This window comes from Cherax quadricarinatus, chromosome 91 (genome assembly GCF_038502225.1).
Source record: "Cherax quadricarinatus isolate ZL_2023a chromosome 91, ASM3850222v1, whole genome shotgun sequence".
In the NCBI taxonomy this organism is placed as follows: Eukaryota; Metazoa; Arthropoda; class Malacostraca; order Decapoda; family Parastacidae; genus Cherax; species Cherax quadricarinatus.
This window is the reverse complement of record NC_091382.1, coordinates 11187635-11201899: the sequence shown is the minus strand read 5'-3', so window position 1 is coordinate 11201899 and position 14265 is coordinate 11187635. Positions and strand designations below refer to the sequence as shown.

Genomic DNA, 14265 nt, shown 5'->3' with positions numbered 1-14265 from the left:
GCCTTTTCTTGGTCAAGCGATTTAAGAAGGAAATGCACCTCCTCCTGCCTTATTGTCACCACTGACAGTTTTGACACAGTTCTTGCAGCTAGCCAAGGAGGGTCCCTTGCTGGATCAGGAACTTGCATTTTGGTAGCAAAGTGTTCAGCAAAGAGGTCCGCCTACTCTTGACTACTAGTAGAGGTGGTCCCATCCTGTCGATTTAGAGGTGGAATGAGTTCATCAGGCAGATAACCTTGTCTGTCCTTGACCAGGGACCACCAGGTTTTGGAGCCTACCCTACCTGATGCTAGCTTTCTTTTAGTGTCCACCTCCCATTTAGCAATGGCCCACTTTTGAACGTCACCCATATGTCTACAGGCTTGCCTGTGCAAGTTCCTGTTATAGGTGGTAGGATGTCTCTTATACCTTCGCCATGCTTTGTACTTAGCAGTAGCAGCCTCTCTACAACGAAAGCCAAACCAAGGCTGATCCGTAGGCTTCGTCACATATTGCCAGTGAGGAATGTGTTCTTGTTGTAGATTAAGGATGTGTCCAGTGAAGGCTTTCACTTGGTTGTCAACATCCCCTTGGAGAAGAGCATTCCAGTCAGTGATGGTGAGCTCAGAGCGAAGGGCTGGCCAATTACCACTTTCCTATAGCCAGGTTGTGCGTGTGGACTCCTCACCTCGTTCTGTTGGGATCTTAAGTGTCGTAAAAACAGCCTTGTGGTCAGACGATCCAACATAGCCGAGGGGTTGATAAGTGACTATGCCTTCTGCCAGATCACTCACTCGGGGTCAAGGGAGGAGCCAGAGATGTGAGTAGGGAAATCAACAAAATTTCTCATGTCAAACACTGCAAGAAGGTCATCAAAGTCCTTCACACTCTCACTCTCACACACTCACTTGCTGGAAGTCCAAGCCCCTTTCCCACAAAACTTTCCTCACCCCTTCCCTCCAACCTTTCCTAGGCTGACCCCTACCTTGCCTTCCCTGTCCTATAGATTTACACACTCTCCAAGTCATTCTACTTTGTTCCATTCTCTCTAAATGACCAGTCCACCTCAACAACTCCTCTTCAACCCTCTGGCTAATACTTTTAGCAACTCCACACCTCCTAATTTCCACACTACAGAATCTCTGCATTGCCCCTAGACATGACATCTCACTGCCTCCTCCTTGCTGCAGCATTTGCAACCCATGCTTCACACCCACATAAGAGTGTTGGTACCACTATAATCCCATACATTCCCTTCTTTGCCTCCATGGATAACATTGAACATATTTATTTAAAAATGCATGAATGTTACAGAATTCTGTGTACATTTTTTGAAAGGGCCATGATTATGTTTTTCAAGACTTTTATTATCCTCTGAGGTTCAGATTGTACAGAATCAACACGGCAAATGTCAGTAGAGAATATTTAGTGCATTAACAGCTGAACAAAGCCTTGACAAGTGTACATTTCATAAGAGGCATTGCATGACAGAAGAAAATAAGTGCCGAATTCAAACATGGGAGAAGCACGCAGGAACACCCCTGCCAATTACTCATAGCTTCATCTGCTGAGCCTTGTGCTTTCAAGGGGAGTTATGTCTGCAGATTTGGGATCAGACTTTCTAGGATTAAATTGATCATAAGTTTATATAAATGTATATGTACATAAAAACATAACAAAGAAGGAACACTGCAGCAGGCCTACTGGCCCATGCAAGGCAAGTCCAGTTCTCCCACCAGCTTAAGCCAATGCCTTGACCTAGTCAGGTCAGTCACAATATTACTGTAGTGGTAATGTAACTTAGTTGAAGCTCTCAAGAAAGCTGTTGTAGAATGGAGACATTTTTTTGTGTGTATGATACATTTAAAGCTATGAAGTTGAATTTGGATATTTTACAAGAGAGAATTTACACTGTATTATCAATATAGATTATAATTTAGTTTCAGCATCTGCATTCTAAAGGAGGGGTTTGGGATATTTGCTGTTTGGAGGGACATCTGAACTGTCATCTGTGCACCTCTTGCAAGACATTGATAGTGTGAATGATTGTGAAAGTGTGTCTTTTTCGGGTCACACTGCCTTGGTGGGAGACGGTCAGCGTGTTAAAAAACTGCACTTTTATCTTCTCCCTCATTTTCAGCCTTTCTAAGCAGTGATTTGTAGCCAGAGCTGTAAAATTAATTGATTTCTGTAATTTCCTAATTTTTCAACATTTAAAGCCCTTGCTTCACACCCATATAACAGTGTTGGTACCATTATACTTGGGTACATTCTTCTTTCTGCCTCCATAAACAAACTTCTTTCATCCCACAGAAACCTCAACACATCACTTACCATTTTTCCTCCTCGTCCATTATGTATTTCACCTTGTCTTTCATAGACCCATCTATAGACATGTCCACTCCAAATATCTGAATACATTCATTTCCTTCACTCCCTTCCTCTGATCTGATATTCAGTATCTCATTGCCTATACTTTTTGTTGCTCTGTTGCTCTTATCATTGTGCTCTTTTAGTGGTGTTGCTAGGGTTGGTGTCACCCGGGGCGGCATCTTGGGTGTCACGCCCATGAAATCCAAGGGTGGGAGGATGGGGGGAGTAAATTCAGTTATGTCACTACTGCATGACCAGTGACTAATGTTTAGCACCGAGAACATTTAAACGCCATACACCGAACAGGAGAATACTTCTCAGCTTTATTAATGATAAAATATATAATCACAGTAATATTGAGAAAACATAAACTCAAATACCACTTTGAGTACAGGCAACAGATCCTACATTTATTCATCTACAGCAGTGCAAAAAAAAAAAAAATGAAAAATAAAGAAAAACATTGCAATATCAGAGAAATACTAGTTTTGATTTCACCTTGAGTACAGGTAACATCTCAATGAAGCTGATCTTACATTTCCTTGATTTCAATCCTGCAAAATCATCTATCACATTATCAAAATCAATGATTTTCCCTATATAGGCCTATTTGTACTCTGTAATCAGTTAATAGGCTATATAGAAACGAAGGATTTTTCTCTATGTTGCTGGAGCATTGTTTTGGGTGTTAGTACCACCTTCTTTAGAGGCTCTATGGTGTCACCCCTTGGTGGTGTCAGCCGGGCCCTACCCTTCCTTATGACGCCACTGTGCTCTTTTCTAAGTTTACTTTTAATTTCTTTCTTTTACATTCTTTCTTAAATTATACCACCATTTTTACAACTTCTCTTCATAATCTCTTCATTTACCACCTATCTATAGATATGTTAAACAACCATGCTGATCAATAATTTTTAAAGGGGTGCACTAGTAATCCAGTGGAAGGCCTCAGTCAGATGATCAAAAGCTCCAGCTGCAGGTCATCATGTGACTGAGACCTGCATCAGAAACACTTGTCTTGTTTCCTAACAAACCATACCTAGCCTAACCTAACCTAACCATGCTCATTATCAGTATTAAACCTAGTTAGATGAATCTTATTGCAGCCAGCTGGTTGAGTGGCTTATGCACTGGCCTGGAGTTTTAGAACTCACTTGCCTTGGGTTCAAACCCTACCTATTCTGTAGTTTGTTTGCAATCATGGAAAGATGATGTAACCATTTCCTCCTCTCCTCATTTTTAACTTCTCTACATAGAACATGATTACCACACTCTTAACAATGTGCCGATGAATACTTTTTTTTTTTTTAACATACTGGCAGGGTGACCCAAAAATGAATCACTTTCACCATCATTTACACTTTCACTGTCTTGCCAGAGGTGCACAGATATGATAGTTCAGATCTCCCTCCAAACAACAATATCCCAAACCCCTCCTTTAGAGTGCAGGCACTGTACTTCCCACCTCCAGGACTCAATTGTTATGGAAAATAGAAACAAATTAGGTATTGTTGTATGATAAAACTGAGTTAACTGACATTGAACATGCAAAAAATATGAAGTAACTCTAAAGCCAGTTCATACAGGTGCATTTTTATCACAGTTATTTTTTATACCAGAAAAGAGGTAACTGGTATGGAGTGTTCTTTTATTATGCAACAAACCCTTATTCTGATGAATTGGTTGATAGGAAGTTTACAACATTCTAGAATTTAGACTAATCAGAATTTTTTGCCTGTTTTTTGTATTTAAGTGAATTATGCACAAAATAATTCAGTAAATTATTTACAAGTGCCTTTGAAGGCATTAAAAAGTAATACAGTGGACCTCTGCCTTACGATATTAATCCTTTCCTGAGAGCTCATCGTAAGCCGAAATTATCGTTAGCCGAATTAATTTTCCCCATAAGAAATAATGGAAACAAATTAATCGGTTCCTGACACCTCAAAGTATGAAAAAAAAAATTTTTTTACCACATGAAATATTAATTTTAGTACACACAAACTGAAGAAGACATGCACAATTACTACTCTACTAAGAATAGAATACATGACACTTACCTTTATTGAAGATCTGATGATGATTGATGGGATGGGAGGAGGGGAGAGTGTGGAAGTTATTGTTTAGAAGGGAAATCCCCTTCCATTAGGACTTGAGGTATCAAGTCCTTTTCCGGGGTTACTTCCCTTCTTCTTTAATGCCACTAGGACCAGGTTGAGAGTCACTGGACCTCTGCTGCACAACAAATCTGTCCATAGAGCTCTGTACCTCCCGTTCCTTTAAGATTTTCCTAAAATTGGCTATAACATTGTCATTGTACAGGTTGTCAACACGGCTTGCAGTAGCTGTGTCAGGGTGATTTTCATCTGTAAAGGTTTGCAGTTCAACCCACTTTTGCACACATTTCCTTAATCTCTTTTTTCAATTCCATACTAATTCTTGCCCTTTTTACCACAGAGATGGCACTAGAAGCTTTCTTGGGGTCCATGGTGACTTATTTTGCAGTTATAAGCACTAAAAACACTGGGATAATGTGAAATGTTCCGAATGTATGCGTAGATGCGGCCGCACTGGCTGGCTTGTAAACACTGGCGCCACACGGGACGTGTCCCAGACAAATCACGTAGGACGAGTTTTTTATCGTGAGGCGGGGCAAAATTTTTGTGTTCAAATGCTTCATATGGCAGATTTAACGTAACACAATGCGTTTGTAAGGCGGGGGTCCACTGTCTTATTATATAACTGCAGCTAAGATATATTTGATAAGAGAAAAAAGTCAGTATTGTTATCATACAAGTAGGGTGTATTTAATATTTCTTTAACATACCACTATGGTTCATCATATGACTAAGACCTGTATCAGGAAACAGTACTTGTCCTGTTTCCTGACGAACCTTACCTAACCTTTAACACACCATCAAGACAGAGGATGGTCTATGAAAGAGGATATACAGTCACTTCATTGCTGTCTTGTCAACATTTGTTGTGTGTTGTCAGGTTTACAGGGTGATTGAAAATGTTATGTCATCACACTTCTGGCAAGACAGCTGCCATTGAAACCCTGAAGACTTGTCATGCATTTTTTTTTAACCTTTTGACTGTTTCAGTCGTATGTATATACATCTTACACGCCACTGTTTCTGACGTATTTATACGCGTAAATTCTAGCGGCTTCAAATCTAGTGGGAGAAAGCTGGTAGGCCCACATGTGAGAGAATGGGTCTGTGTGGTATATTAACATAATATACATCTTCAGTGTGCACCACATAGGCCCAATGTGAAAAATGCACCACTAGCATTTCTAAAAAATGCTGCAGCACGCAGTGTGTAATGAGAAAAAAAAAGCTCTGACCGTTTTTTTTGGGATTAAAACGCCGCCTTTGAGGTGTATTTTCATATAGTATTTATCATTGTATTCTCGTTTTTATGGTCTCGGGATAAAACGGAAAGCATATTACAGGAATAGAGATGATTTTCATTACTTTCACGATGAAAACGACCTTGAAATTGAGCTCAAAGTAGTGGAAATGTTCAATTTTTACCAATGTTCAGGAATAAGCAAATCACACCACACGTCCAATACACTTCAACTGGGGAGTCTGATATTCTTTCACTAGTGCACTGATATTATTTATACAATTTTTACAATAATGCACTAGTCTGCATAACAGTAAATTTTGTATTTTTTTGTATGAATAAAAAATCAAACTAGAAAGCAATAGTAATATAAGAGGGGCCTAGAGACGTGACTAATGAACAGAGGATATGTTATTTTAGTGCCAAGAATGTCTACATTGTTTATTCTGGACCCTATTTTGAAATTGGCATCTTTTTTAATTTGCGTGAAATTGGCCAAATTGCCGATTTCTGACCACTTTATTGGGCAGTTCAGATCAGTAAATGGGCGATTTCTTGTAAGAACATAAGAACATAAGAAAGGAAGAACACTGCAGCAGGCCTGTTGACCCATACTTGGCAGGTCCTTTACAATCCATCCCACTAACAAAACATTTGCCCAACCCAATTTTCAATGCCACCCAAGAAATAAGCTCTGATAACTCTATCCACTCTCATATGCAACTCCCACTAAAATCCAACCTCTCTCACTCATAAGAACATAACATAAGAAAGGAGGAACACTGCAGGAGGCCTGTTGGCCCATACTAGGCAGGTCCTTTACAATTCATCCCACTAACAAAACATTTGCCCAACCCAATTTTCAATGCCACCCAAGAAATAAGCTCTGATGTGAAAGTCCCACTCAAATCCAACCCCTCCCACTCATGTACTTATCCAACCTAAATTTGAAACTACCAGAAGTCCCAGCCTCAATAACCCAACTAGGTAGACTGTTCCACTCATCAACTACCCTATTTCCAAACCAATACTTTCCTATGTCCTTTCTAAATCTAAACTTATCTAATTTAAATCCATTACTGCGGGTTCTCTCTTGGAGAGACATCCTCAAGACCTTATTAATATCCCCTTTATTAATACCTATCTTCCACTTATACACTTCGATCAGGTCTCCCCTCATTCTTCGTCTAACAAGTGAATGTAACTTAAGAGTCTTCAATCTTTCTTCATAAGGAAGATTTCTAATGCTATGTATTATTTTAGTCATCCTACGCTGAATGTTTTCTAACGAATTTATGTCCATTCTGTAATATGGAGACCAGAACTGAGCTTCATAATCTAGGTGAGGCCTTAATAATGATGTATAAAGCTGCAGTATGACCTCTGGACTTCTGTTGCTTACACTTCTTGATATAAATCCCAGTAATCTATTTGCCTTATTACGTACGCTTAGGCATTGCTGTCTTGGTTTAAGGTTGCTGCTCACCATAACCCCCAAGTCCTTTTCGCAATCTGTATGGCTAAGTTCTACATCATTTAACTTATAAGTACTAGGGTTATGGGCACTCCCAAGCTTCAGAACCTTGCATTTATCTACATTGAACTGCATCTGCCACTTTTCTGACCAAGAATAGAGCTTGTTTAAATCTTCCTGAAGTTCCATAACATCTACGTTTGAATCAATTATCCTACCTATCTTTGTGTCATCGGCGAATTTGCTCATTTCACTAGTAATTCCCTCATCAAGATCATTGATATATATTATAAACAACAACGGGCCCAAGACTGATCCCTGTGGAACGCCACTTGTGACAGATCCCCACTCGGATTTAACCCCATTTATGGACACACTCTGCTTCCTGTCAGTGAGCCATGACTCGATCCACGAGAGCACTTTTCCCCCAATGCCATGAGCTGCCACTTTCTTTAACAGTCTATGGTGCGGAACTCTTATCAAAAGCCTTACTAAAATCTAAGTAAATAATATCAAATTCTTTATCGTGGTCAACAGCCTCAAAAGCTTTACTGAAGAAAGTTAATAAATTAGTTAGACAAGACCGGCCTCTTGTGAATCCATGCTGAGTATCATTAATCAAGCTATGCTTATCGAGATGGCTTCTTATAATCTCATCTATAATTGTCTCTAGTAATTTGCCTACAATTGAGGTCAGGCTTATTGGGCGGTAATTTGACTGTAACGACTTGTCCCCTGTTTTAAAAATAGGAATTACATTAGCCATCTTCCACATATCAGACACTACACCTGTTTGAAGAGATGAATTAAAAATATTAGTTAATGGTTCACAGAGTTCCATTTTGCATTCCTTAAGAACCCTTGAAAAAACCTCATCAGGACCCGGCGACTTATTTTGCTTCAGTCTGTCTATCTGCTTCACAACCATTTCACTAGTGACTGTGATGTTACATAATTTATCTTCTTCTAGCCCACTATAAAAATTAATTACTGGAATATTGTTAGTGTCTTCCTGTGTAAAACCTGAGAGAAAATAATTATTTAAAATCGAGCACATTTCATTCTCTTTGTCAGTAAGGTGCCCATAGTTATTTTTAAGGGGACCTATCTTATCTCTAACTTTTGTTCTATAGACCTGGAAAAAACTTTTTGGGTTAGTTTTAGAATCCCTAGCAACTTTAATTTCATAGTCCCTTTTAGCTTTTCTTATCCCCTTTTTAATGTCCCTCTTAATGTCAATATACTGATTCATAAGATGACCCTCACCTCTTTTGATACGCCTATAAATTCCTTTCTTATGCCCTAGTAGATATTTGAGCCTATTATTCATCCATTTTGGGTCATTTCTATTTGATCTAATTTCTTTATATGGGATAAACGTTCTTTGAGCAGCATGTATAGTGTTCAGAAAACTGTCATATTGATAGCTCACTTCGTTACCCCAGTCAACAGATGATAAGTGTTCTCTAAGCCCATCGTAATCTGCTAAGCGAAAATCTGGGACTGTTACTGAGTTATTGCTACTATCGTACTTCCATTCAATGCTAAATGTAATTGATTTGTGGCCGCTAGCACCCAGTTCATCTGAAATTTCTAAATTATTAACAAGGGATTCATTGTTTGCCATAACTAAGTCAAGCAGGTTATTTCCCCTTGTAGGTTCTGTCACAAACTGCTTCAAAAAATCCTGAACTACTTCTAAGAAGTCGTATGATTCTAAATTCCCAGTCAAGAAATTCCAATCAATATGACTGAAGTTAGTCTCCTAGAATTACTACATTATCGTGCCTTGTGGCCCTAACAATTTCCTCTCATAGTAGTCTCCCTTGGTCCCTATCTAAGTTTGGGGGACGGTATATCACTCCTAAAATCAGTTTTTCATGCCCCTCTGAAAATTCTATCCAAACAGACTCTGTATGTGTTACTCCAGACTTAATACCCGTTTTTATGCAACAGTTCAAGCGATCTCGGACATACAATGCCACCCCACCCCCCTTCCCGATACTTCTATCTACTTGGAACAATTTAAAGCCCTGAATATGACATTCCGCAGGCATGTCCCGACTTTTTGAATTAAACCACGTCTCAGTTAAGGCAAATACATCAATGTTACCTGCACTAGCAACTAATCTCAACTCGTCCATCTTATTCCTAGCACTACGGCAATTAGCATAATAAACATTGAAAGACTCTCCTTTCTCTTTACCCTTCCTGCTCATTTCTGTTTTTCTACTAAACCTATTACTGTCCTTATCACCCAAAGTCCCTGGCTTTTCAATATCTACCTTGTTCTGCTTATTACTAGTTCCCCTAGAACTCGTAATATTACTACACTGGGACTTCACTGTTTTCCTGCCAAAACCCATACCACTAACTATTCCTAGTTTAAAGTCCTAACTGCTCCCTCCACTGCAGTTGCCAGTGCTACCACCCCAGACCTAGATAAGTGAACCCCATCCCTGGCATACATGTCATTTCTGCCATAGAAGAGGTCCCAGTTGTCAATGAATGTTACCGCATTTTCCTTACAGCATTTGTCCAGCCAGCAATTGACACCAATTGCCCTGGACAACCATTCATTTCCAACTCCTCTCCTTGGCAAAATACCACATATGACAGGGTTCCCACCCTTACTCCTAATTATTTCTATTGCTGACCTATACCTGCTAATCAGGTCTTCACTCTTACGTCTGCCAACATCGTTGCCTCCAGCACTGAGACAGATAATAGGATTGCTCCCATTACCTCTCATGATGTCATCCAGACGGCTAACAATATCCTCTATCCCATCCCCAGGAAAGCAAACTCTCTGTCTCCTACTCCTGTCCTTCAAGCAGAACACCCTATCCATATATCTAACTTGGCTATCCCCAACAACAACAATATTCTTACCTTCCTTGGTGTCGTTCGTCGTGATGTTCCCAGTAGACGACTCACATTCGTCGGGTAGCACTGAGAATGTATTAGATGTTTCCACAACAGTTTCCACGGCAGTCTCTTTCTTCTTCATCGTTTCTACCTTTCCATTCATCTTCTTGATCGTCAACTTCGTTCCCTGCTGTCCAGCCACTGACCAGTTTCCCTTCTTGACCTGAGGACTCATAACAGGAGGACTACTACGAATCTTCTTTTCCTCGGTCAGTCGCCGAATCTCCATCTTCGCCAACCTCAATTCTTCCTTAAGCTGTTGGTAAAGTTGCTCGATGGAGGGCATCTTGCTTCAATTCGTAGAGAGCGCGCAAACAGGTCTTCACAGAGCTAAGTACACGTCACCACTCAATGGATAGAAAAAGTGGAGTTCTAAAGAAATAGCTATGAGTTTGGTCAACTTGAACAACGGAATTGGCCCAAAACAGGGCTCAAAGTCGGCGAAATCGCCGATGCATATATGTTGCCGAGACTGCTAACTTCGTGGGAGCGTAATTCTGTGAGTTTTCAGCCAAATTTCGTACTTTTGGTGTCATTACCATCGGGAAAAGGTTCTCTGTCATTTCATAAGAAAAAAAATAATTTTTTTTTTTTTCCAAAAAATTTATTGACATAGAATGACAGTTTCAGAAAGGGGCCTGCGACAGTCAAAGGGTTAACACACTAGCCATCTCCCACAGAGGTAGGGTGACCTGCAAATGAAAAACTTTCACCATCATTCACACTACCACTGTCAAAGGTGCATATCTACTGTATTTGCATTTTTTAATTGATGTTCTTTTAATTATATTAGTTTTTTAAGTAGTCATAATATATCTGAGTTGGCTTACCTTTTCCTTGCTTTGTACAGCTGCAAGTAACACTTCAAGTAAATCAGCCACAACCTGACATTAACAGTGGCAACGAGGATGATATTGACCGTGCCTTGAATGAGCTACAGATATCCCTGGAAGGTTCCCATGTGGCCTCAACTCCTGCTGATATTATGCATATCCCAGAGCTGGCAGACTATCTCAGATTTATGAAGTAAGTAGCTTTTGTGCTTTTTTTTTTTTTTAATGCAGAACGTGTATGTTCACCTGCATTGAAGAGGTTGTATCATTAATAGAGATGTATTGCCATAGTGAAATAGGATGCTGTGGTCTACTGTGTGAAAAGCTTTTCTTAGGTTGATAAAAGGTTCTAGTAGATATTTATTTTTTCCAGTGCTGTGTAAAATAGGTCTAGCATTTTTATAATATCGTTATCTGTGTTTTTGTTTCTCCTGAAGCCAACCTGGCAGGGATTAAGAATGCTTTGTGATGTTATAAAGAAATGTGATCTCTTTTGTATGAGTTTCTCGAGGATTTTGGATAGTAGAGGCAAGTTTGATAATGGCCTATAGTTGTTTACATCTATTGGGTCACAACCTTTGTGTATGGGAATAACCTTTGCTGTCTTGAGTAATGTTGGGAAAGTGCTGGTTTCTAATGATTTGTTGAAGAGAAATGTAATCATTAGAGAGAGGACACGAACTGCTCATTTAAACACTGCTTGTTTAAACACATGAGCTAGATTTCCTGATTTGTTTTTAGTGAATTAATAATTGTAGTGACCTCAGTGAGATCTGTTGGAACGAAATAGAGAGATGTTGGGAAGTCTCCTAAGTAATCACTTGCTCGGGTATTGGTGCCTGAAATTTTGCTGGCAAGACTTGATCCTATGGTTGACAAGTCATTTATCTTGTTAGCTGTTTTAGAAGGCTGGAGTTGTGGTTTATATGGGTTAGTTAGGACAGTATCTCAAGCTTTGTTCAGCTTTTGGTTGCTCAGGATCTGAGGGAGTGTCTTCCAGATCTTTTTTTTTTTTTTATCTCCTCTTATAGGGATAATGAGACTCAGGTAAGGGTATGTAGGAGAGTGGGAGATTATTTTCCAGTAAGAGTAGTCCTTAGGCATGCATGATGTCACCATGGTTGTTTATTTAATGAGATACTTCATTGGATCATTTCTATATATATATACCATTGTTGTTTAATATATTTATAGATGGGGTTGTAAAACAGCCGAATGTTAGGATGTTAGGAGGAAGTGTGGATTTAAAAGATATTGAATCTAATGGAAAGTGGGAGTTGTCACAGTTGCTTTTTTGCTGATGACATGGTTCTTTTGGGAGAATCTCTGAAGAGAAATTGTAAAAGTTGGTAGACAAATTTTGGGCTCTGGAGTCGGAGTCGGAATAATTCTTGGGTTACTGGAGTTGGTAAACTGTAGTTAAAAAAGTTGGAGTCAGAAGCGCCATAAATAAAAGAGTCAGAGTTGAAGGTTTTATGTGCTGCCTCCACAGCCCTGGACAGTCTTGACAAGGTATGTAAAAGATGGAAATTAACCATTTCACAGGCCATGCTGTACTACTATGCCATGAGCTTAGCTCACACAGATAAGCTGTGAACAGTAAATTTGGGCTGATATGAGAGAATGGGTCTATGTAAGTGTGCACCATATAAAAAAAATCCTACAGCACACAGCGCATAATGAGAAAAAAAACTGTGACCATGTTTTTGGTTGAAAACATCGACTTGGCAATGTATTTTTGTATCGTTTTTATGGTTGTATTCTCAGTTTCTTGATTTCATTTGACAGAATGGAGGGTATATCACACACATAGAAATGATTTTGATTGGTTTCAGGACTAAAAATAGCTCGAAATTGAGCTTAAAGTAGCAGAAATGTTTGATTTTTGCCAATATTCAAGAGTAAACAAATCATGTCACTCGTCCAGTACATGTCCAACTGGTGGATCTAATCTGCACTCACGAATGTGCTGATATTATTTGTGCAATTATTACAGTATTGCATAATGGTAAATCTTCTATTTTTTGTGTGAATAAAAGTTCTTTGTATGAATAAAAAATCAAAATGGAATTTATGTGTAAAGTCTGGGAATGCAACAGAGGTAATCTTACTTTAGTGCCAGGAATGCCCTCATTATTTATTCTTGACCCTATTTTGAAATTGGAATATTTTGAAATTGAAATTGGCCAAATTCCAATTTCTGATCACTTTATTGGGTAGTTGAAGTAGTTGATTGCGTGGTTTCTTGTGCGCAGTCAATGAAATGAAAGACATGCTAGTGAAATAGCTAAGAATTTGTTCAACTAGAACTATGTAATTGGTCTGAAATAGAACTCAAAGTGAGCAAAATCGCCGACACAGCAAAATGCAGCAAAATTTGCAAAAACGTAGTTTCATCAGTTTTCCATCAAATTTCCTGCTTTTTGTTCTTTTATTATTATTATTATTAACACACTGGCCGATTCCCACTAAGGTAGGGTGGCCCGAAAAAGAAAAACTTTCACTATCATTCACTCCATCACTGTCTTGCCAGAAGGGTGCTTTACACTACAGTTATAAAACTGCAGCATTAACACCCCTCCTTCAGAGTGCAGGCACTGTACTTCCCATCTCCAGGACTCAAGTCCGGCCTACTGGTTTCCCTGAATTCCTTCATAAATGTTACTTTGCTCACACTCCAACAGCACGTCAAGTATTATAAACCTTTGTCTCCATTCACTCCTATCAAACACGCTCACGCATGCCTGCTGGAAGTCCAAGCCCCTCGCACACAGAACCTCCTTTACCCCCTCCCTCCAACCTTTCCTAGGCCGACCCCTACCCCGCCTTCCTTCCACTACAGATTGATACACTCTTGAAGTAATTCTGTTTCGTTCCATTCTCTCTACATGTCCAAACCACCTCAACAACCCTTCCACAGCCCTCTGGACAACAGTTGTGGCAATCCCGCACCTCCTGCTAACTTCCAAACTACGAATTCTCTGCATTATATTCACACCACACATTGCCCTCAGACATGACATCTCCACTGCCTCCAGCCTCCTCCTCGCTGTAACATTCATCACCCATGCTTCACACCCATATAAGAGCGTTGGTAAAACTATACTCTCATACATTCCCCTCTTTGCTTCCAAGGACTAAGTTCTTTGTCTCCACAGACTCCTAAGTGCACCGCTCACCCTTTACCCCTCATCAATTCTGTGATTCAGCTCATCTTTCATAGACCTATCCACTGACACGTCCACTCCCAAATATCGGAATACATTCACTTCCTCCATACTCTCTCCCTCCAATCTGATATCCAGTCTTTCATCACCTAAT

At 39.6% G+C, this 14265-nt stretch overlaps 1 protein-coding gene across 8 annotated transcripts in view; it reads left to right on the top strand.

Annotated features, from left to right (window-relative positions):
- LOC128704930 (unc-112-related protein) overlaps positions 1–14265 on the top strand; it is a 452607-nt gene that overhangs the window by 337501 nt on the left and 100841 nt on the right. For all 8 annotated transcript variants that reach the window (XM_070104385.1, XM_070104378.1, XM_070104383.1 and 5 more), the window contains one exon: positions 10962–11137. In XM_070104385.1, the coding sequence (XP_069960486.1) occupies positions 10962–11137 (176 nt within the window). The remainder of the gene's footprint in view (positions 1–10961; positions 11138–14265) is intronic.